The sequence below is a fragment of the Cervus elaphus genome, chromosome 5, assembly GCF_910594005.1.
Source record: "Cervus elaphus chromosome 5, mCerEla1.1, whole genome shotgun sequence".
Lineage (NCBI taxonomy): Eukaryota > Metazoa > Chordata > Mammalia > Artiodactyla > Cervidae > Cervus > Cervus elaphus.
The window spans coordinates 109,115,245-109,138,580 of NC_057819.1; the positions used below are offsets into that span (position 1 = coordinate 109,115,245).

Genomic DNA, 23,336 nt, shown 5'->3' on the forward strand with positions numbered 1-23,336 from the left:
AGAGGTGACAAAGTGGCTATTACTAATTCCTATGGACTATATATATAGATTAGGAAAACTGTAGCTCGGCATTTAGGTGACACGCACAGGTTACCCTGCCTTTAAGTGACCGAGCTGAGACAAGAGCCCTGCCGCCCTTGGGAGCCTTGTGATGTGCTCTAGGAGGAGGATGGCTCCCCAAAGACAGGCCTTGAACGCTCTTCTGATAAAGAGGGTACAGTTGGGGACGCTGGGGACCCGCTAGGGGGCGCTAAGGTTACATTGACAGTTTCCGTGAGTTAGGACCCAGCAGAAGCCTGACAGCCGACCGGGAAAAAGGCTATTCGATTTGCTCGGCCGGCGTACTCCTCCTTCCCACCCACCTGTCTGTCTTTGCATAGAGTAGCCAATTGGTTACCTCCACATCCTCATACGTCATCATTCCACGTCCGTGTATCGCCTAGACCATCCCGTCGCGCTCCGGGTCGCAGTTGTCCTCGGAGTTGCCTGATCGGAAAGTCTCGAGGGCGAGGCGTTGCCCTGCATTCAGCTGGCTCCCCTGGCCATCAGGGACGAGGCCGAGGCCCCAGGGTGGGTCTCCTTTCCTTGGAAGCGGGTTCTGGGTTTTAAGGAGTTTTCCCCTCGGTGGTCCTGAGCTGGCAGTTCCGGCGGTGGCTGCTGGGGCCCTCCTCAGCGGCGGTCTCATGCAGCTCCTATGAGGCCCCTGTCGCCGGTCGGCGATGTCCGGCTGGACTTGTCACCGCCGCCGCTGCCGGCCGTGAGCGGGTCTCCGGTTGGGTCCTCCGGGCGTCTCATGGCCGCTAGCAGCTCCCTGGTGCCCGACCGGCTGCGTCTGCCGCTCTGCTTCCTCGGCGTCTTTGTCTGCTATTTCTACTATGGGATCCTGCAGGAAAAGATGTGAGCGGATCCCCAGGGTGGGAACGCAGACCCCCACCACCGCACCACCACTCCCGCCCGCCCGCTCAATCCTGCCTTGTCTCCCAGCCTTTGGTCAGGTTCAGGCTCGCGGTCCTCCCGCCCCTAGCCCCAGTGTTCCCTTTGGCCCCTTCTGCTCTCCCAGCATCCTGACCCCTTTGCTGCTAAACCTCCCAAGGGTTATACAAAACGCCAAAGTTGGTTCCTAGATTCTCGGGAGGTGGTTATTTTTCTTCCCTTAATTGATGTTTTTCCTGTTGGTTCTAAAGGACTGGGTTTTGCAGACTTAGGTTTCCTGTGCTGGGCTGTCCTTGGAACTCCTATATTCTTGCAGGTTACTGATTACTTCGCCCTCGGCCCTGCCCCGGTGTACGTCGTTTCACCAAATTTTTCACGTTTCATTCAGCTACATCCTGTACGGATATGTGTACACACACAATTTTTCACGTTTCCTTCAGCATCATCCTGTACGGATATGTGTGTACACACACACACACACACACACACACACACTTTGTTTCATTCGGTTCTCTGATTAGCAGCCTGGAGTATCTAATTTCTAGCTCCAATATAATTGGCTTCTGTTGTAAATGTGCCCGGTGATCCTTACCAAACTTTCCCTAAGTCTAGAGAAGCAAAACAATTTCAAAGCGTTCAGTGGCTCTGAATTACTAGAGGACCCTGAGGGAAGTATATTAATTCGTCTCTTTCTCGTCTATTTTATTCTTAGAACAAGAGGAAAGTATGGGGAGGGAGCCAAGCAGGAGACCTTCACTTTTGCCTTAACTTTGGTCTTCATCCAATGTGTGGTCAATGCTGTGTTTGCCAAGATCTGTGAGTACTTAGATAATAATCTGTTGTGTGTCCCGTTCCCTGTGTATCCTAGGCATTAGGTCTAACTCTCAAGACCCTCAGCCCTTTTAGTGCTAACAACAGCTTCTCTATTAGACTTATAAAATTAGTGGTTTGGGAAAAAGGTGGACTTCTGTTTCCTTAAACTAAATCAATTTCTCAGTCAGAAATGTGCAGAGAATGGATCTGTATTCCCGATCCCAATGAGAATATTTAAAACTTTTTTCTTTGTCTTTTTAGTTTTCCTTTTTGTGTCAGTTCTCTTTGTTCCCTGGGGGCTAGCAGCAGGGCTGACTAGTCCCTTGATCTGAATGAACATCCACCCCCCCACCCCCCACTGCTGCCCTGCATGAGGTCTTGTGTTAGGTTTAGATGGTATTGGAGAGTTGGAGAATCTTCAGAGATTTCCCAATCTAAGAGGACAGAAATAGTTCGGTCTAAGTACTTCTCATCTTATTTGACAGATAAATTCCTTTCATGTGGCTTTGACTGTTGCTCAGTGGTCCTTCCTAGGCCCACCAACTTTCTCTTGGATGTTTCTTTTGTCTTCTCCTAGTGATCCAGTTTTTTGACACTACCAGAGTGGATCGTACCCGGAGCTGGCTCTATGCTGCGTGCTCTGTCTCCTATCTGGGTGCTATGGTCTCCAGCAACTCGGCGCTACAGTTTGTCAACTACCCAACTCAGGTGAAACCTCAGGGTGGGGTGAGGGTTGGCTCAGAAGTTCAAAAGGATGAAAGATTCTTCCCTCAGGTCTGTGACTTAAATAAAAGGAGAATGTGTCTGGGAAATGAAGAGTGTGAAGAACCACAGATCTGACATTTAGTGATGGTGGGTGGGCCGTGATAGAGCCGGTTTCTGAGGCTACAGTCTCTGGTGCAGGCCCCACGCTAATTTACGCATCTTATGTAGCACCCAGTTCAGTACCTAGCAAGTCAAAGACGCTCATAAATTATTTTTGCTCAATTTAATTTCAGGTCCTTGGTAAATCCTGCAAGCCCATCCCAGGTAAGCAGAAGAAGATGGTCGCTGTCGTCCATCCTCAGTCTTCCTGTAGTGAGCTTGATCCTCCCCTACTAGGGCTCTATTCCTCTGAGCTTTGTCATCTCACCATTGCTATCTGTAGGGACTTCCCTCCATCCCTTCCTCCTGCCCATCCTGTCATCTGTATCACTTCCTGTTGTGTTTGGTGTTCGTTAGCTGGTAATCCTCACTGTGAGCTAGAAGCTGACCTCATCTGCTTCACATGGTCAGTCGTTTTGGCGGCCTACATTGTCATTAGATACCCGAAATCCCATTTGATCATCAGTTTCCTTATTCTCAATTTCTCACTCTTCCCTACTGCCCCACCTTTGCCAGGTTCCTTCCTGGAGTCTTTGTTCTCTACCTTTCTCTGCTTTATATTCTTCGTTCAATCTTGTTGCACAGTCATCTCTACGGAGGTGCTAGTCTTGCACTCTCCTCTTTTTGTCCTCTGTCAGCTCTCCTTCTCAGACATTTTTTTTCCCCACGAGTCTTTGGCTCCTAGGAGATTATTGGTCTCAACAGTCTCTATGGGTGCCTGAATTTTCCACCCTGTTTCTTCCCTGTAGTCATGCTCCTTGGAGTGACCCTCTTGAAGAAGAAGTACCCAATGGCCAAGTACCTGTGTGTGTTGCTAATTGTGGCTGGAGTGGCCCTTTTCATGTACAAACCCAAAAAAGTAGTCGGGATAGAAGAACACACAATTGGCTATGGAGAGCTGCTCCTGGTATGTAATCCTGTTGGGAGAGGAAGCCTTTTCCAGTAATCTTAACAGGAATATCCGCCCCCTGCACATACAGAAGGCCAGTTATATGTTTTGAGAGAGATAAGTGATGTTTCTTGCCCCCTGTTTCTGGTCTCTGTCTCTTGCTGCAGGGTCCTTGGCCCTGCTAAGGCTGTAGTGGGGAGCCTAGAATATTTCACAACAGTTCAGCTCTCCTTCTGGGGAAGAGATAACTCTGAGGCCCATGTCTAAATGCTGATGTGAGGTCCCTGAGACCTGAGAGTAAAGAGGAAAGGAGTAGTATGTCTCTCACTGTGGCTTTCCAAGAAAGTTGGAAGTCAGAGTTAAAAATAATACTATATAGCCAGTTAAGCCAACCATGTTCTTTTCCCCATGGGGGCCCAGTGTGCAATGGCTGCAAACAGCAGCCTCCTTGGTAGTGTATGCAGCCTGTTGCCTGTATAGATTGCCCTAAGGGACCTTGGAGATAACTCTGGCCAGTGGACATTCATGCCTGGCATGCTGTCCCCAATCTAGGCTCCAGACAGGTAGGCGTGGTGCCTTTGGAAAGCCTGCAGCGCAGTGGCCAGAGTCCACTTTGGCCAAGTTAAAATGTCTATTCACACCAAGCTGCAGAACAAGGGGCATATGATTGAGGCCCTCCACAGGGCCAAGTTCAAGTTCCTGGCCACCAGAAGATCCACGTCGCCAAGAAGTAGGGATCTACTGAGTTTCACGCAGATGAATTTGAAACTGTAGTGGCAGAAAAGCGGCTCATCCCAGATGGCTGTAGGGTCAAATACATCCCTAATCGTGGTCCTCTGGACAAATGGCGGGCCCTGCACCCGTGAGGGTGCTGTCCCCTCCTTCTTCCTGCCCACCAATAAATCCTGCTTTCCTGTCAATAATACTATAGTAGCTATTGCTTACTAGGTATTAGGTACTGTTCCAAGTGTTCTACATGAAAACTAGTTAATTTTTACAATAACTTTATAACTTAGTATTAATCTGCATTTTACAGATGAAGAAAATGAGGCAAAGAAAAGTTAAATCGTTTGCTCATGGCCATACAGCTGTTAATTGGCAGAGTTAGTGGCTAACATAGGCTTCCCAGGTGGCGCTAGGGGTAAAGAACCCTCCTGCCAATGCAGGTTATACCTAACAGACACAGGTTTGATCCCTGGGTTGGAAAGATCCCCTGGAATAGGAAATAGCAACCCACTCCAGTATTCTTGCCTGGGAAATCCCATGGACAGAGGAGCCTGGCGGGCTGCAGTCCATGGGGTCCCAAGGAGTTGGACATGACTGAACAACTTACGTCCAATATTTCCCTGGATTCTAATCTGGCAGTGTGACCACAGAATCCAGTCTCTGGAACACTGGACTCCCAAGCCAGGAGGCTAACATGCTGGGATTAGATTTCCTCTCTCCACCCTTAGTGGAAGAATGTGTGTGGCTCACCACAGCCTATTCTAGGCCCCTGCCTGCCAGGCTTCACAGCATTGCGTTGAGAAGTGGTAGGCTTCCTGCCCTGCTCTGATCACATTACATCTGTGTGGCTCAGATCACCTGTCCTTCCGGGGCTGGGGGCAGGAGGGAGCTCACATGGTCTCTTGTCATCCTCTGCTTGTGGGCAAATGGCAGTGTTTTGTTCTGAGGACTCTGTCTTAAGGCAGCGGCTTTCTGAGGGATCTCAGAAAAGTGAGAGGTCTGTGTCCTGAGTTAGGGAGGGCCCCAGGGGCCTTACTGCAGTCTGTACTCTTCTTTCCCAGCTCTTGTCTCTAACCCTGGATGGACTGACCGGTGTTTCCCAGGACCACATGCGAGCTCACTACCAAACAGGCTCCAACCACATGATGCTGAACATCAACCTTTGGTCGACATTGCTGCTGGGAGCTGGTAAGGCGTGGTTCTGCTGTTCTTTCCGTGTATCAGCAGAGGGCAGACTGCCTTCATCCGCTTAATCTCTAGCTCTGGTGCCAGCTGTGCTCTTTGCCCAGGCCAAAGGTCAGCCTCCGTTCCCAGACGCCTTATTGTCCAAGCCCTTGAGAAGCCTTCTTGGAGAAACTTTCACCAGTCAGCTCTGCTTGTTGCTTGTACTGGCACAGCCAGGAATAGATCTGTGTGAGGTATCATGGGAAGACGCACAGTAGTAAAATGCAGGGGTGCCCTGGGAACTCACCCTCCTCTGATGTAGATGAGACATTGCTGTGTGGTGAATACTGAAGATTGTTCAAACATGAATGTGTTTGCTTTTAAATCAGTGCTTTCTAACTTTTTTTTTCAAGTCTGGGCACACACAGGGAGTATTTTTCATACAACACACTAGGGTTAACAGAGGAGGCTGCTGATGGCTGGAATCGACCAGTGCTTGGGGCTGCCTTGAGCTAGGGATGTGTGGATCAGTATCTTCACAGCATCTGAGGTTTGCTTCTTTCCATCACTTTGGCAGAAGTAACTCATTAACTTCTAAGTACTAGTCTTCAGTTAGTTTCTCTAATCAGAAAAATAGGAGATACTTGATGGGACAATACAAACTCACGCTATACATTTTCCCTTGCCCTCCCCCACTTCAGAGCGCTTACGCAGGCCTCTGCAGGTGTACGTGTGTGAGTATGGGCACACAGGATGCACCATTCATCTTTGGATGTTTCTTTCTAGGAATCCTGTTCACCGGGGAGCTCTGGGAGTTCTTAAGCTTTGCCGAAAGGTATCCTGCAGTCATCTATAACATCCTCCTCTTTGGCCTGACTAGTGCCCTGGGCCAGGTGAGTGCCTTGATGGGTGATGGCTTGGCTTCCCCAAGAGAGACTGGGAGAAGAGGGTGGCAAGATCAGCTGTGATGTCCTGTTACAGACTTTTCTTGGTAGATACCCAGGAACCAGCCTGACTTTGTCTTTCTGTCTTTCTTTAGAGCTTCATCTTCATGACAGTTGTGTATTTTGGTCCTCTGACCTGCTCCATCATCACCACAACTCGAAAGTTCTTCACCATTTTGGCATCTGTGATCCTCTTCGCCAACCCCATCAGCCCCATGCAGTGGGTGGGCACTGTGCTGGTGTTCTTGGGTAAGTTACATCCAGAGCATGCAGCTCTAGGCCATACAAAGGAACTTTATTTTTTTTCCCTTAATACTTACTTGTATGTTTGTGTAATGTGCTATTTTAGAGCAGATTTTTTTAAAAAAGAAAAGGAAGCATTACCTGTAATCCAGCCTTCCTAAGGAACATTTCATTTGAATGATTTCTTTCCAATGATTCTTTTTTCCCCAGACACTGAGCAGGGTAAAATTATTATACTTATTCCCTACTAATTGGCACTGCTGTGGGTGAGCTGAAAGAACTAGAAGTTTGACTCTTAAATTTCATTCAGTCTTGCTGGTTTTTTGTTTTTTTATTTTTGGCTGCACCATGGAGCACGCAGGATCTTAGTTCCCCCACCAGGGATTGAACCAGTGCCCCCTGTAGTGGAAGCAAGGAGTCTTAACCACTGGACTGCCAGGAAAACCCCTGCTGTATTTTATATACAAGTGTAATTTATCAGTATCTTGGTGATTTTTTTCATTTGATACTAATCTCTTTTCTCTGAGGAGGTTTTATAAAACTAATGTTTGAAAATTATAGTTTTATTTAAAGCTCCAATTTTGGAGACCAAGGCACATCCCACTTCTCACCCCCAAATAATTTGTAGACTTCATTTCTCCCCTTAAAGTTAAGGCCATGCTCTCTCTTTCCATAGGTCTCGGTCTTGATGCCAAGTTTGGGAAGGGAGCCAAGAAGACATCCCACTAGGAAGAGAGAGACTACCTCCACTCCAAGAATATTTAAGTTATTTTCTCCAACAGTGACATCTCTTGGGAAAACGGACACAATAGAGATAAAGGACTAGGTTTCAGTCTGGGTATTTTTTGTTTTTGTTGTTATTGTTTTTTAAAGAAACAAAATCACATATTCTAAAAAAAGCATTTGGATTTTAACAAGAGAGAGTTGGCCATTTCTATGCTTGATGACCAGGAGTATAGCCTCGCACAAAAAAGGAGAGAAAGAGAAGGGGCAGAGCTTGGTGTTCATGACCCAAGCTGCTCCCACGTGGGTGTGGTTAACTTGGCTGGGGGGCCGGTTCCCCCAAGAACTGTCGCTTATGGCCTCTATTCCCGCAGGCGAAGGTCTAAATGTGCTAGAACAGGTAGCTGTCTGTGAGAGCTAGAGAATGTAAAAAGCACTTTATCTCTTAAAGCTCTGGTGGGCAAATATTTCTTTAAAAACTGCAGATATAGTCTCTCCTCAAGAAACTTCTCTTGAGGCTGAGATAAAATGAGCCCAGAGCCTCAGAGTCTGCCGCATTCTGACATTTCCCCGTTTTCCTCCCGTTCAACCAAAGCTCAACCGAAACGAGAGCAGAGACCCAGTGTGCATGTCGTGAACAGCTTTGGAAGGTCTTATTCCCTCCCTCTACCTCCGTGTCTGTTCTCGGTCCTCTCGGTCCCCTCCTGGGGACGCTGGATTAATCCTCCCTTGTCCCCTTCAGCTGCTGAAGCCTCGTGGGCCTCTGCCATCCTGGCGGTGCCCTGGTATTCCCATGCCAGCTCCTGCCTGTTGAAAGGGATGCTGGCGGAAGGCACAGTGGCTGAGTCCTGGCATAGAGCCGCTGTTGAGTTTTCTGGGTGGCAGTAGGGGGAGAAGGCGGAGCATGGAGCAGAGCCACCTGCCCACTGCTGCCTTCGGAGTTGGAAATCGCTATCCTCCGTGGACCAAACTTTACACATGAAAGTGCATTTCCACCAGCTGCAACTTTCACTCCATCTGTTCAGCAGCCCCAGCCCCTTGGCTCTCCAGATGGGCGCCCAGCCTCCTTCCTGCGCCGCTGCCTTCCCACCCCCTGCACCCAGCCTTTCAAGCCTGGCTCACTTGCACTCGTCTCATTCTCCTGGGGCCCTGGGTGTCACTGCAGCTCTGCCCTGAAAGGCCCCCTCTCATTTTGAACTCCTCCTTGAGAAGAGAGGTTTTAAATGCATCTGGCTGAACTTCCTTCTTTTCTCCACCCCTTTCTTTTTTCTGTGTTTCTCATCCTGAAATTTGCATCAATTAGCTCCTTACCTACTGGACTGATAGTTCTTCCAAACTCTCTTCTGTGGATTAGTTAGGCAGTGAGAGCATGTTACCAAGGCCAGGGTCCTATTTAGCAGTCCTTACCTGAGGCCTGGTGTTTTTTTGTTTTGGGTTTTAAAAAAATATTTATTTGGCTGTGCTGGATCTTAGCAGTGGCATACAGGATCTTTAGTTGCAGCATGCAGACCTTTAGTTGCAGCATGTGAGATCTAGTTCCCTGACCAGGATTCAAACCCAGGCCCTCTGCATTGGGAGCATGGAGTCTTAGCCATTGAACCACGAGGGAAGTCCCTGGGCCTGGTGTTTTAACAAGAGACATTTTCCCAGTTATCAGGCCAGTCCCCTCCACCTCTACCCCTGCCTTACCCAACCAGGGGTCTCAGGCACACCTCATACTAGTCACGAAGAGCAAGAAGGATCTCCAGCAGCTCAGCATGGTTCTCACCTGATACTAGAGCAATCTTGTCCTATCCTTGGTGAGCCAGGAGCCCAGCTCTGGTATATTCATTCAGTTCTTCTCCTATTCTAATCCTTCTGTGTGCCACATCCTGTGGACATGCTGGGAGTTCAAAGTTGACTAGGAGCAGTACTTACCCTCTAGGGTCTAACAGGGAGTCGGATAGATAAATCATTGCATCTCAGAAATGCAGAGCTAACAACGAAGAAAGGTGTCTGGGCAAGGTGAGGCTTGAGCTGGAGAGAGTGTGGGAAGATGAAAGAAGTGAAAAGGGAGCTTTGGCTCTATTGCCAAGTGGGAAATAGGGTTTTAAACTGCCTGGCATACTCTGGTTTCTCTTCAGATCGTATGAATCTTTCGCCTTTTAAACTGCCTGGCTTCTTCCCATGTTCCTGCTTCTTTTTGTCTTACAAACTTTTAATTTTATATAGTGGTATAGCCACACAGCCACACATGTATCCAATTTCCCCCAAACCCCCCTCCCATCTGGGCTGTTAGCAGAATTCCATGAGCTATAAATAACATTAGTAGGGTTCCATGTTCTATACAATAGGTCCTTGTTGTTTATCCATTTTAATACCATGCTGTGTATGTGACCATATCAGACTCCCTAACTGTCCTTTCCCCCCTTGCTCCTGCTTCTGATCAGTTCAAGTGAGAGGACAGGAGCAGGTGAGTGGCTCTGCAGTGTGGCATCATTTCAGCTCAACTGGAAGATATTTTAAAATGTTGTGTAAGCTGCCAGCTTGTTCAGGGTGGTGTACTCACCTACAGGATCACAGGAACTGAGAGTGCCAAGTCAGACTCTCATCAGTAACACTCTGCTAGGTTATTATGGTACTGATAAACGTGAAATACCAGGCAAGTTCAAACAAAAGTATTGTTGATCACTAACCCTGGGCGGCCTGATGCTTCAGGTTTCTAAACATCAAAGGACTTTCATCTGCAGTTAATTCTCAGCTCTGTGTAGAAGGGAGGGAACCAGCACACACATTTTCCCAAGCACTCTTTTTCATATAGGGTGTATTGTACTTCTATTTTGGTCCACCTATCAGGCTTGCCTCTTTAGCTGTTTGTACTCAGGCTCCTGGTAGAGTGGTTTTTCCACTTCCTGTATACCTCTTAGCCTAGGGTAAGGGGAGTGACGCAGATGTGATTTGGGGGTAAAAACCATAGGGAAAGCTATTCTGGAATTAATCATCATAAGGGATAAAAAATTGTAAGTTGTTTTTCAAATGACTTAAAGGAGCAGTGTGGATAATCTCTAAAGTGGGTTCTTTAGCATTAGGTGATGTGTTTCCTCAGCCCTGTAAACCCTTATAAAGAGGACTAAGCAGGCATTTGCATCTTTTGGAAATGGAAAAGCAAGTTAGGGAAGGGGGCAAGTTGCATTGGGTCCCTGGGTGTGTCCCAGGGAGATAAAGGAGAACTCAAGTTTCCCCCAGTTATGGTTGTATCTTGGACCTGTGCCCTCAGAAGGGCAGAAGCCACCCTCCTCTGGAGACCCATTGCTTCTGCTGTCTGGTCCCACTTGGCGGTGGAACAGTTTGCACATTTTATAAGTGGTGCTGGTCACTCTCCCCAGATGTCCTGGCGGAGAAATTGTCCTGGGTCTCTGCGGGATCATTCAGCCCTTCCCACTGAAAACACACCAGCTGTCTTTAGGAACAGCAATCTCATATTTATTGAGCTCCTCCTTTCCCAAAGCTCTTCAGTTCATGACATTTTATCCTTACAACACTCCTGGGGAGAGCTTAAGCCAGAAACAAGTCTCCCCATATCCAGGATAGAGAGCCCCAAATCCACTGAAGTGCATCAGCTGAGGGTCACATGACTCCATGGGAGGACAGGGCCCAAGTGAGCCTCCACTTAGCACATGTCAGAGGTCAATGAGCTAAATCAGTGGTTCCCAGCTTTTTGGATTTCCTGATCCAATAGTATTTTCAAATAATTTGGGAGGGGGTGTTGATAATAGGTATACTGGCTTTTTAATATTTTCAAGTAAGGACTTTAAAAAAAAATTTTTTTTAATGTCATATGGTTTACAGAAGGACACTTTTAAGTCCAGAAATTTTAGGAAGAGTATCCACCTCAGAATAAAGAATGCTTCCAGAAATGATAGTTGGAAATCATACCACTATATAGGTAATAAGGAAAATTGATTAATTTCAGAAAATGTTCAACATAAAACATCCTATGGCAATACATTGTAGGTGTATCATTATGACTGCTAGCCTGAAACACTCTGGTCTGTTTGGGGCTAGTATTCCATAATGCGGGCTATTGAAACTGAATGTCACAGAAGCATGCTGACAAAGATGGAAGCAACCTGCAATGAGGTTTTACATCATCTAGAACATTCTGAGAGAGTCTAAAAACAACATCCTCCTGACCTGAGCCACTTCTGCCTTCCCTCGGCAGGGCCAGGAAGAGAGCAGGCCGTGGGTGCCAGAAGGCTTTCCGCAAGGGCTGTGGGAGGGAGACAGACTTGGCACCTCGGCTCCAAGGTCTGCTGCTCCCAGAATGTTGGGGCAATGGTTTCCATCACCCAGCTCAGGAAGCTCGGAATTGATTCTTGAAGAATTTTCCCCCTACTGGTGAGAACTGAATTCCAACAGGCACAGTCCTCAGACTGGAAACCACAGGACTATGCCTGCCATGGCAAGAAAGCGAGAAGAGCAAAGAGAGTCTTGGAATGAGGAGTGGTTTCATCCAGTGCCTTCCACCTGAGGAGCAAGTTCATAAGGACATTCTCCAAGAGGAGGGACAGAATATTATTTCCTGCCCACTTGCCTGTTTTGTCATGGTGTGTGGGTGGCCAGAGCTAGTAGAAGCATCATGTTTCAGCTTAGGGTCTGACTAGACACCATTTCCTCCTACTTGGGACCCTGAAATTGCCGCATTCATACTGTAGCCCTAGAGAGAATGTGTCACTCTTTCAGGAAGGCTGAGAACTCTCTGAAATTTTAATGTAAATATGTGTGTGTAAGACAAGTGATCACACATATGTCAAGTGAGTAAGTTGATTTTGCTGTAAAAAGGGCCCATATCTCTCTCATATTCTTGTAGGGTTCCACTGTAATCATGCTCTCATTTAATGAAAACTGATTTCCCAACTAGTTGGGCACCACTGCAGAATATGAGAAAGCATCATATCCAGCTCTGTTTAGATGGAGGGCTGGGATAAAGTTTGCAGAGAAACCCAAGAAGAGTAACATATCCAGTTTCACATCTAGCTTTCTCTAAAGTGAAATGAAGTCACTCAGTCGTGTCTGACTCTTTGTGACCCAATGGACTGTAGCCCACCAGGCTCCTCCATCCATGGAATTTTCCAGGCAAGACTATTGGAGTGGGTTGCCATTTCCTTCTCCACTAGCTTTCTCTAGTCCCCTCTAACACACTTTATCTAGAGTTGTGAGGTTTAGCAAATAAAAATACAAGATGCTCAGCTAAATTTGAATCAGATAAACAGCACATGCATTCTTAGTATAAGTAAAGTCCCATGCAATATTTGAGACATATTTATACCAAACAATTGTGTCTTATTTATCTGAAATTCAGATTTAGCTGGTGTTCTGTGTCTATCTGGAAACACAGCCTGTGGCATTAGTCACTGTCACCTGTTCTCATGGGCCCCTCTTTTCCTGGGAAAGAAGATACTCTCAGATGCATCACCACTTGCAATTCTGTGCATAGGGCTTCCAGGTACTTTTGCTCAGAGCCGAACATTTTGTAATTTCCCTTTTGGCCAGGGGGGTGCAATCCCAGACTTAGTCAGCAGGGGGCACCATTTTCTTAAAATAGATCCCCAGTGGCATTTCCAGGGACTCAGAAAGGGGACTGTTGAAGTTTCTATGGCTTCTGTCTTCCCTCTGGAGCTTCCCACTTCTCCCCACGTCACCACCCTGCCAGAGTTATCTGTGAAACAAGACTCTGCTCCTGTCACTTCACTCCTTAAATCACTTCCAAGATTCCATGATTAACTTCCTAATACACTGTAAAAAAGCCCTTGGGGATCCCACTGGAGTCTTTTCCCCGCTTCATCTCCTGCAGCCTCCACCCTACCTGATTCCACACTCTCACACTTCTGCCACCCCACCCCCACCCCACCCCCATTCACCATGAACTGTTTGCAGCTTCCCGCTACAGTATTCACTGTCATGCCTTTGTACTCACAGTTCCCTCTGCTTGGAATTCGTTTTTCCACTTGATGCTTCTAGCGACTCCATTCATTCAACACATTTCACAAGTGTGCATTGAGACCGGTCCTGTACAAGGCACTCTGCTGTGGGCTGGAGACACTTGGAGGAGGCAGCTGACTGGAGCCTTTCCCTTAAACATCTCATGATGGGGGCAGGGGAAAAACAACACACAAACAACCAAATCAACAATGTACTCAGGCTTAGCTCGAGGGATAACTGCTTTGGGTCCTCTGGTGGCTTTCATTTTAAGGGTCCCAAATTTTGCCCAATCGTGTGGATGAACATGGATGAATGAAAAGAACAAGTTTAACTCAACAGGGAGGCGGATGAGGTGGGTGGATATGGTGGGTGGACATGTGGCCTATGAGAGCACTGAGAGTGCATCCCACCTTCAGGGGGCAGTGGCTTTTCACCTCCTCTGGATTGTAGCCAGATTGGTTATTTCAAAAAAAAGATGGCAATATTGATTTTTATGTGAACTCTGACAGTTTTTAAAATTCTTTGCCTGCTAAACTAAACGTGCCTACAAGTCAGATTTGGCCTATGGCCACCAGTTTGCCACCTCCCTTATTGCAACACTATATCACCGTCTTACATCTGGTTAGTATTTATATGAATTTTCTCCCAGAAGACTGTGTCCTTGTGTCTTTATCCCCTAACACATAGTAACTGACACAGGGTAGGTGCCAGTCAAACATCAATAAATGTCTATTGGAAATTCTGGGAGAAAGAAGGGAGGAAGGAGGCAAACTAGGAATAAGTTTGTTGATGGAAATTCTTAGTCCCACTGCTTTAGGCATGGGACAGATGGAACAAGAAAACCTGAAACAATTTATTGCTGAGTGTGTGTGTGCTCATGAGTGTGAGTTCCCACGTTAGCAGGTGTGATAGCTGGAAAATATGTCTAAGAACCATCAGCTCCTTTCTCAGTGAGCTCCCAAGCCATCTTTCCCCATTCTTGGCGGATGAGGGGGAGGAGAAGAATGCAGGGCTCAGGATGGACTCCTGGCTTCCTTCCAGGACCTGTAGTCACTGGCACGGAGATCAGAAAGAGCTTATAGAGGTTTTTGGCACAAACTGATACATCCTCGGGGGAAGGTGTCTGGCAGCTGCTGCCACCCACTGCCTGCCCGCTAGAGTGCCCACTGCATAGCAAGCAGTTGTGGGGGTCAAAGTAAAACACTTTCTCTTCTCACTTGTCCAAAGTGAGATCATCAAAATGACCTCTCATCCTACATTGGGGGATCAAAACTCCCAACTTAAAGAGAAGGGTAAGGATGGCTTCGACTCCCCATTGCAGCCTCCAGAGACGGAGAGGAAGCTTGACCCCTGGAGTAGTCTGCTGATTCTGCTAATGGTATGCTGTCCTTTTTATCAAGAGAGGATGCTGCCTTGTGCCCACGCGAGGGAGCATTCTTGCTGCCCCAATGAATAAGGACATATCTTCAGAAAACAGAAATCTGAGGCTCAGAAAGTATATTTTGTCTGGCTTACAGGAGAAGTAACTAGATCAATCAGGAATCAGAACTTCCATCTTGGCCCTGAAATCTCTTCTGGGACCTAAAAAACTGTAGTTTTCTGAATCATGGAGGGTGGAGGGGAAGCCTGAAGTACATTGGAGTCACTCTTTAAGCTGGATTATGGAAATTTTGCCCCATGTTTCTCTCTCTGGTGAGAAGTATCTTGAAAGCCAAAGATCTATCCAGCCTCCAGTGTGCCTTTTGCACCCTACCAGAGCTTGGCCAGCCAGAAGCTTTGAAGCAAGACCTTCCAGGAAGCAATTTCTCCCACAGGCAGTGCTGACTCAGCCCAGACTCCAAGAAGGAGCAGAGGTGCACAGAGGGCTATGATCCTGGGTTGTGTGATGCTGCCTAGAAGGGGGAATGGGGGTGCAAGACTAAATTGCACCCTAAATTGAACCCTAACTTTGAACCCTAAATTGCTTAAGCTTTTGTTAAGGAAAAGGGAGACTCAAATAGTGGCTTGAGTCCTCTGGGTTCCAGCATCCTTTGACAAAAACTATCTTTCCTCAATTCCCAGGGGTAGGGATGATGGCAAATTTAATATCTTTACTCTGGAAGTGAGACCATTCCTTGTCTCATTTGTAATCTGCCTGGGGTCGGGGGTGACTGACCATCTCTCTGGGACCTCTGTCTGACTCTCCAACATCCCCTTTTCCCAAAGGACCCCATTTGGATTAAAGGGAAACGTGTGCTCCCTCAGTTCTCTTCACTTTCTCTACGAGCTGCCTAGGATTCCTCCCATCTCTGCCGCTGCCTGCCACCCTCCTGCCACCTCCCCCTTCAGTCCTTCATGTCATTTTCCTCTCCCCATCTCCTTCCTTCTCTCTCTTTCTCACTCTCCCCCAGTTCTGACAGTGAATCTTTTCCCTGGCACAGACCCTCGGCTTGCTTGCCAGCCCTGCTGGGTTACTCGTCTCATTTCTGTAGCTTCTGTCCAATTAGCTCTCTGGCCAAGCTCATCGGGAGCCCTCTCCTCTGGCCATGCTGCCTCCTTCCTTCCTGCTGCTAGCAATGCTATCACCTGTGATTCATTTCCATTTGGGAATGGGGGTAGAAAGTTGGTTTGAATAACCTGGGATGTGTTTAGCAATCTATCCTTTGTTCTTCGTTGAGGGCCCCAGCAGAGTTAGGAGAACTTTAAGGAAGAGAACACCCTTTCCTCAACCATTAAGGACTCCAGGATCTAGTTTTAATGAATGGGAGATCAAAAGCTTTTTAGAGTCAGCTGTCCTGAAAAACAAGGGCCCAGTGACTGGGACAACTGCAAGCCTTGCCACGGAAGACAAAGCTGTGACTCAAAGGCATCACGTAGATGCTTTCTTGCTCATCCACGTTCCTGAGTTTAATGTCATTGGCTTGGGAATTAACTTTGAGACTTTTCCAACATAGATAAAAATAGAGCTCATAAATGCCATCCCAGGCACTTTCTGATAAGGTGGCCTTTTAAGGGAAGACTGGGCTCCCAGTGGATGGTGTGAGTCAAGGAGCTGCTCTTGCATATGTTCAGAGTTTTTACAGGCTTCTGACCAGCCTGTGGTCAAACAGTGGATGCAGGAAGAGGAAGCTGATGGAGGCTTCTGGGCCTGAAACTATAGGATCCAAGTTCCTGAAAGGAATGTTTGTTCCTCTAGTTCATTCATTTATTCATCACACAAGCACTTATCTGAATACTCAACTATGTGCTAGGAATGTTCCCTGTACTGGAAACACAATAGAGAAAAAAAAATGGAAATTCTTGCCCCCAAAGAGCTTATCATCTAGTGAGGAACAGAAAAGGAATCAGGCAACAGCAACACAGGGGTTGTAGTGAGAAGAGAAATATGGGAAGGCCTAGCTCAGGGCTGGGTAACATGCACAGCTTTCTGGAGGAATAGATAGATGAACTGAAGCTGGAGAATCAGCAAAGAATTAACCAGGAGGAGATGGGGTTAGACCAGGGAAAGGTGTGGAGAAGACTGTTCTGGGAAGAAGTAATAGTATGTGCAAAATGAGAGAACTTGGTTTCTTCAAAGATGAAAGCAGTTCTTTGTATGACAGGAAACTTAGTTGCTGGGTACAGTGGGAAGCATAAGACACAGCCTGGAGACGGAGGCTTAGGTCACTGCTAAAGAGCCTCTCACCTCTGTTAAGGTTTTTATATTGAGGGCAATGAAGGGTGGAATGCAAAGAAATTACTTGATCATATTGGTTTTTTAGAACTCTCAGTCTGGCTGCAGAGCAGAGAATAACTGTAGGGTGAAGACCAGAGGTTGGGAGCCCAGGAAGGAGGCTGCTGTGATCTTGGGAAGGATGAGGGAAGTGTCAGAGAAGATAGAAGGAAGTAGGCAGAACTGGGAGATACCTAAAGGGTAAAACTCTCAGAACTTGGTGCTGAATTAGAAATGGACTTGAGACGTCAAGGATACTTTCCAGCTCCTAGGCTTGAGCTACTTGGTGAGATGAGAAAACGCTGAAGGAGAAGCAGCTTTTACATCTGCTGGATATTATGTGCCTCTGGTCCATTCAACTGAAGGTATCAGGCTGATAGTTGGATATGTAAGTCTGGAGCTCAAAAAAGTCCTGGCTCAAGATAGATTTGGAATATTCTTTAGCAGATGGATAGCAATGGAGCTGTGAGGGGAAAAAAAGGAGCCATCTCAAGGCAAGTGAGGACAATGTGAAGAGGAGAGGAACTGAACACAATCCAAGGAAAGCTGATGTTCAAAGGATGGCCAAAAGCAGAGCCTATAAAGAGGCTGAGAAGAAGTAGCCAGCAAGAAAGAAGGAAAACCAGGAGTAACGGTCTTCTGTCGTTGGCCTCCAGCGTTCATTTCCTCCTTCCACCAAGAGAGCCCTGAATTTCCTTTGGGGAATTCACTCCTACCCTGTTCTCAGATCCACGGTTTGGATCATAGGGGAGACATGCTGGGTGGCTCTTCCTTACCCACCTGACCCTCTCCCCACAGCCCTCCCACTTGCTCTCTGTACTCCAGCCACACAAATTTTCCTTGAGTTTCTTAAAAACTCCATGCTATTTCTGGCCTTAGGATCTTTATCTGGTTGGTCTGCTTTCCTTCCTCATTTCCCTTCTGCACACTCTTTGCCTACTAAACTTCCTTACATATTTCCAAACTTCTTTGACATTCCATACAAGTCTAGGGGTTTCTGTTGTACGTTCACTCATTCAGTACATACTGAGCACCTTCTGTCTACGTGTCAGTGCTGTGTTGAATTCTGGGACATTACGGAGAGCAAAACAAACAGGCTGGAACCAACAACTGATTAGAGGAGGCTGATGGTAAAAAAGTAAACACACAACTACAAGTTATGGTTAGTGTGGTAAAGGAAGTAAACTTAGTACCAAGATACCAAGAAGGTCCTGACCACTGAGGCTGGTCATCAGAAAAGGTTCTCTGAGGATGTGAAAATTAAACTGAGACCTGAAATAAGAGGCAGAACCAGCTAATGCGAAGAATTCGGGGAAAAGTGTTCAAGGTAGGGGGAATAGTAACCACAAACGCTCATGGAGGGAAAGAGCTTGATGGGCTCTAGAAACTGATAGATGGCCAGTATGGCTAAAATGAAGACAGGCGAGAAAAGCAAACAGGACACATAGTTGAACATGGGACTCTTAGAGGCAGTGGTACAAAGTCTGGGTACAATGGGAAGTTATTCAAGGTTTTTAAACAGGGGGGCAGCATGATCTGACAAGTTTTAATTAGATTGTCCTAGTTGCAGAGTGAAGATAGATCGAAGGACAAGCAAAGAATTAAGAAGACCAATTAGGACCCTATCACTGTGGTTAAGGCAAAAGAGGATGTTGGCTAGAACTTGAATGGGACTGGGGAGATGGAGAGAGGTGGACAGACTCAAGACATACTTTGAAACTAGAATTAAAGGGGATCCCTAATGGTTTACATGAGGTATTACAGAGGTATTGAAGAGGACTCAAGGATGATGCTCAATTTTTGGCCTGAATGAGTGAAAAGAGAACCAGACTGGCTTGGCTTGGACTGCCCCAGCCCCCTTTGCTGCTCCCCTCTTCCCTGGAAACCCTGAGGCAAATCTTCAGAAACCCAGAGCTTGAGAAGCAAACACTGTTGAGAAAGCACTGGTCTGGAGACTCTCAGTATGGTCCCTTCTAGTTTTGAAATTTTAAAATTCTAAACTGAAAACTCTTTGTGAATAGGGACAATATTTCTATTCTTTTGACTTCTCCTGTAGTTACCTTGGTAGAGCTCCGTACCTGGGGAGCACTCAGTAAGTGCTAGTTGACTGTTCATTTGGGCACAGACCTTCCATAATTGAATTTTAGATTAAATTCCCCTTTTAAAATAGGATTCTAATGTAGAATAAACTTTCAATTGAAGTCAATTCACCTTGCTAAAGTAGAGCCATGCCAAGGATAATCTAAAATTACAAAATCAGAAGTAACTTCTATTTGAGTGGAGACAGAGAAAAAATTGTTTTTGCTAAACAAATTATCTACATTTAGGTAAATGTTATTTTAGGGCAAATAACATCAGGTAATGGATCAAGCCCATTCGGAATAGAACCAAGAAACCATTGAAAATAATTCATAACACTGAATATAACCTATATTTTATTAATATATTCTTTGTTGAAAACAAATATTGACGCTTCAAAACTTATTTTGAAACAACGACTAGGTAAATCTTAGAGCCATTTTAAAGATGAAGGAGGGCCTTTCATGGTGGTCCAGTTATTAAGACTCCATGCTCCTAATGAAGGGCCCATGGGTTAGAACCCTGGTCAGGGATAAGATCCTTACATGCCACATGGCCTATAATAAGTAAATAAAGATGAACAAGATGGAGATGGAGCTGTGTGGCCAGTCCAGGACAAAAATCAAAGACTGAAACTTGCCATTTCCTCTCCCCTCTTTCCCACTGCATCTGCTCTGCTTGATCCTCCACTGTTCAGACATCTTCCCTAACCATTTCTCCAGGTTAAAAACTCAGAACTTCAATACCTATAAGCTGATTGATCAAATCCTCGGATAAATATACCATTTCAAGTCTTTTGTTTTATAAAAGAGGGAAGTAAAGTAACAGAATGTCTTTTATATGCCAAGAATTTCTGAACAAACATGTCATTCAGTGCTGCTTATTGTGCTATGATGAATGCCCATGTCACAGGTGAGGTGGCAGGGTTGGTGGTCCAGCATCTGACTCTTCCTGCTTGGGATGAGTACCCTGCTGTGGACAGCATCAGAGAGAAGGAGTGCTGAAGGTGACACCATGGACACTGTGGCAGGGCCACCTTTTTCATTCCCCACCCCCCACCCCCAACACCACCACCACCAAGCTGGTCAGGGCCTGGGATGTGGTCTAGGGTTAGTCAACAGGGTGCTGCCGCCTGGGCTTTGGGTTTGCAGCCTGAGGCACACAGATGGAAAGAAGGTTAGATGTCCTTTGCAACAGCAGCAGCAGGGGCAAATGTGTCCGGTGGCAGTACTCTGTGGCAGTGTTCAGTAGTTGGACCTCCTGGCCATAAGGTCCTGCTAAGGAAGATTTTGTTCTTCCTCTATTAGCCCTTGGTTTCTGCTGAATTTCCGATTCTTCTAGTCCTGACAATTCTGGGAGCCAGAGATATACGTCTTCAGTAAATTCCAGCTGGGGCTGATGTGCCAGCATTTGGGCAGTTCTTGCAGCAAGAAACCTGACTATCTCTGAGGAAACAGACTCCAGGGAGCTTGTCAGGGGCCCCACCTAGCAAGTGTCAGTGTTCTGGCCAAGAAGCCCATGCTGCTTCCTTGGTTCCGTGCTTCCTGAACAAACCTAAAGAAGGGCGTAGCGGAAACGAGCAAGGATGACACACCAATTAGAGTGAGGCTTGAAGACCAGCAGGCATGTGAACACTTATCCCAAATCCACGTCCAGCCACACATCCAAAAATAAACGGGGTCTATCCTAGTCTGTGTATAGGGGTTGTGCTATGTTCAAATATGATTTCAGTTAATTCTCACAACAACATGATATGGTGGACAGTATTTTCTCCATTGCTTATATGGAAACACTGAGGCTCAATGAGGTTTGTCCAAGTTTATATTTAGTAAGCTTTAGTGCTGGGTTTGAACTTGAGTCTCCAGGCGAGGCGCCTGGAGCTCATTCATTAAGCCACAGCTGTTCCACTATGAAATTTAATCAATAAATATTTTGTCACTGTCAATTTTCTATTAACCCCATCACAGCCCTAGCACGACCTAATCAGTGTGTTCTTGTTGGTAGGCTTCCTTGAGTGTAGGTAGTCTTACACCCGTATCTCAGGGGGTGTCATCTGCCTCTTTAGACAGGACCATGCTGGCAACCCACTCCAGTCTTCTTGCCTGGAAAATTCCATGGACAGACGAGCCTGGTCCATGGGGTCACAAAGAGTCAGACACAACTGAGAGGCTGAGCACACACACATGCCGCTACTAATGATCTTCCTTCCTGCATTTCCCTCTCCTATGCCTCTACTCATCTTCTGGGCATTCTTGCCTTCCTCTACCTCCCCTACACCTTCAAGAGAAACTATGCCTTTGCTTGTTGGACTGTAAAATGGAACTGAAGATCCTAGTTGGCAGAATAAATACCAGACATCTTAGGGGTCTTTGGGACAGATTCCTTGCCCAGACCTGGCTCATGATGGCCAAAGAACACTTTGTCATTTGTGTTTTGGATTAAGAAAATGAGTTCTGAGTGTTTCCTACCATCACAAAGAGCAGTGAATTGAATTGGTGCCACTGTAAGCTTGATTGTTGTGGTATAGATAAAAGCCTCATTAAGTCCCTCATGAGGAAGAGAATTTTATTTTGAGGACAGACGAATGAGGGGGGGGAATGTTTCTTGCTTGTGGTTACAACAACAAAACAGTCAATGGAGGAAATAATTAAATAACTGCACTCCCCCCCGCCCCAACCAATCCTTGTCAAGAGACTGGGTGAGTTTTTAATTAGTGCTGCATTTTCAATAAATCCATATCTGTACGTGGTGCTGATTCTTTCCTGGATAAGGAAAGATAATAATGAGAATCCTATTTTTCAGTCCCACACTAAAGGGATGCCTAGTATATTTAATCATGCTGTAGAAATCCTGCAGCTTTCTCTGAGCCCAGCCTCTGCTCTAATTACATTTCTAGATTTTAGTAAATTGAAAGGGAAAATGTAGGAACAAAATAATTAAAACCAAAGAGGAAGTGCATATTAAAAAGGAAAAGCTGTTTAAAATTCTTCCACATAGTGCTTCCAAGGACATCTACAGTCATTTAATCAGATCCACACCAAATCAAAGCCCTTTGTACAGAGGCTGGTGGGATCACGTCTCAGGTGGGCGGTATGGTCCACACAGAAGAATGGGAGCCTCATCACACCAGGCTACAGATGGGCATAGGACTCTTACGTCCTTCCAGATCTCTAGAGATTCGGAGCCAGCTGGGACAAGCTGCTGGTGCAGACTCACCAGCTCTGAGGAGTCACTTCCCAGGTCCCAGGCAGAATCTCACTAAACTGTAATGATTAGCCCCAATTGTGAGGTAGCTAAAGTATGTTGACCATGCCTCCAGTTCTCTCCTTCTGCACCCCTTCCCCACCTCCATGCTTCTCACCCCAAGGAGTGAGAGTGAAAATAAGTGAAAGTGTTAGTCACTCAGTTGTGTCCGACTCTTTGCAATCCCATGGAAGAGCTCACCAGGCTCTTCTGTCCATGGGATTCTCCAGGCCAGAATACTGGAGTGGGTTGCCATTTCCTTCTCCAGGGTATCTTCCTGACCCAGGGATTGAACCCAGGTCTCCTGCATTGCAGGCAGATTTGTTACCCTCTGAGCACCCCTTCCCCACTTCCATACATCTCCATCAAAGGAATGGCACACTTTTTCTTTCTTCCCTGCCATCCTGTGAAATCTGAAGTCAAGAGAACAGGAAATTAACAATTTCAGTGACACTAGGAATTGGTTCTTTGTAACTGGTTACTGGGTTGCCTGTGGGGCACTCTAAACTTATTCAAGGACCAAAACCCTTGATGCCTTCAGATAATGGAATGAAATGTTTGTTGATGATTATGATGAGTGAGATCTAGTTGGAAAGTTTCAAGCATCAGCCTAATAGGTGATGAAAGCACTTCTTGTTTTAAGTGGTGCAGGGATAATAGCCACATCATTGTTGAATTTAGGATCTCCATTTAAAATACATTTTTTTTTTTTGGCTGTGCTGGGTCGTTGCTTTGCATGGGCTTTCTCTAGCTGCAGTGAGCGGGGGCTACTCTTTGTTGTGGTGTGCAGGCTTCTCATTGTGGTGGCTTTCTCTTGTTGTGGAGCAGAAGGCTTTAGGAGCACAGGCTTCAGTAGTTATGGCGCACAGCCTTAGTTGATCCCAGGCACGTAGAATCTTCCTGGACCAGGGGTTGAACCCACATCTCCTGCATTGGCAGGTGGATTCCTATCCATGTACCACCAGGGAAGTCTAGGATCTCCATTTCTTGATCATTTTGGCTAAAATATGGGTTGGGCAAGCTTTAGGAGTGTTTTGTCTGCATTCCAAGGATATTTTGTAGG

The 23,336-nt window shown here is 46.4% G+C and overlaps 1 protein-coding gene and 1 non-coding gene across 2 annotated transcripts; both read left to right on the forward strand.

Annotated features, from left to right (window-relative positions):
- Window positions 1–626: 626 nt before the first annotated feature.
- SLC35B1 (solute carrier family 35 member B1) lies at window positions 627–7,495 on the forward strand. Its single transcript, XM_043904239.1, has 9 exons — window positions 627–897; window positions 1,646–1,749; window positions 2,324–2,454; window positions 2,745–2,775; window positions 3,360–3,517; window positions 5,287–5,413; window positions 6,176–6,282; window positions 6,429–6,582; window positions 7,253–7,495. The coding sequence occupies exons 1-9, from the start codon at window positions 695–697 to the stop codon at window positions 7,303–7,305; spliced, it is 1,068 nt and encodes a 355-aa protein (XP_043760174.1). The 5' UTR covers window positions 627–694; the 3' UTR covers window positions 7,306–7,495.
- Window positions 3,873–4,007, forward strand: LOC122695867. The gene has a single exon (XR_006341608.1). It is a non-coding gene; the product is annotated as a small nucleolar RNA SNORA70 (small nucleolar RNA).
- Window positions 7,496–23,336: the final 15,841 nt, after the last annotated feature.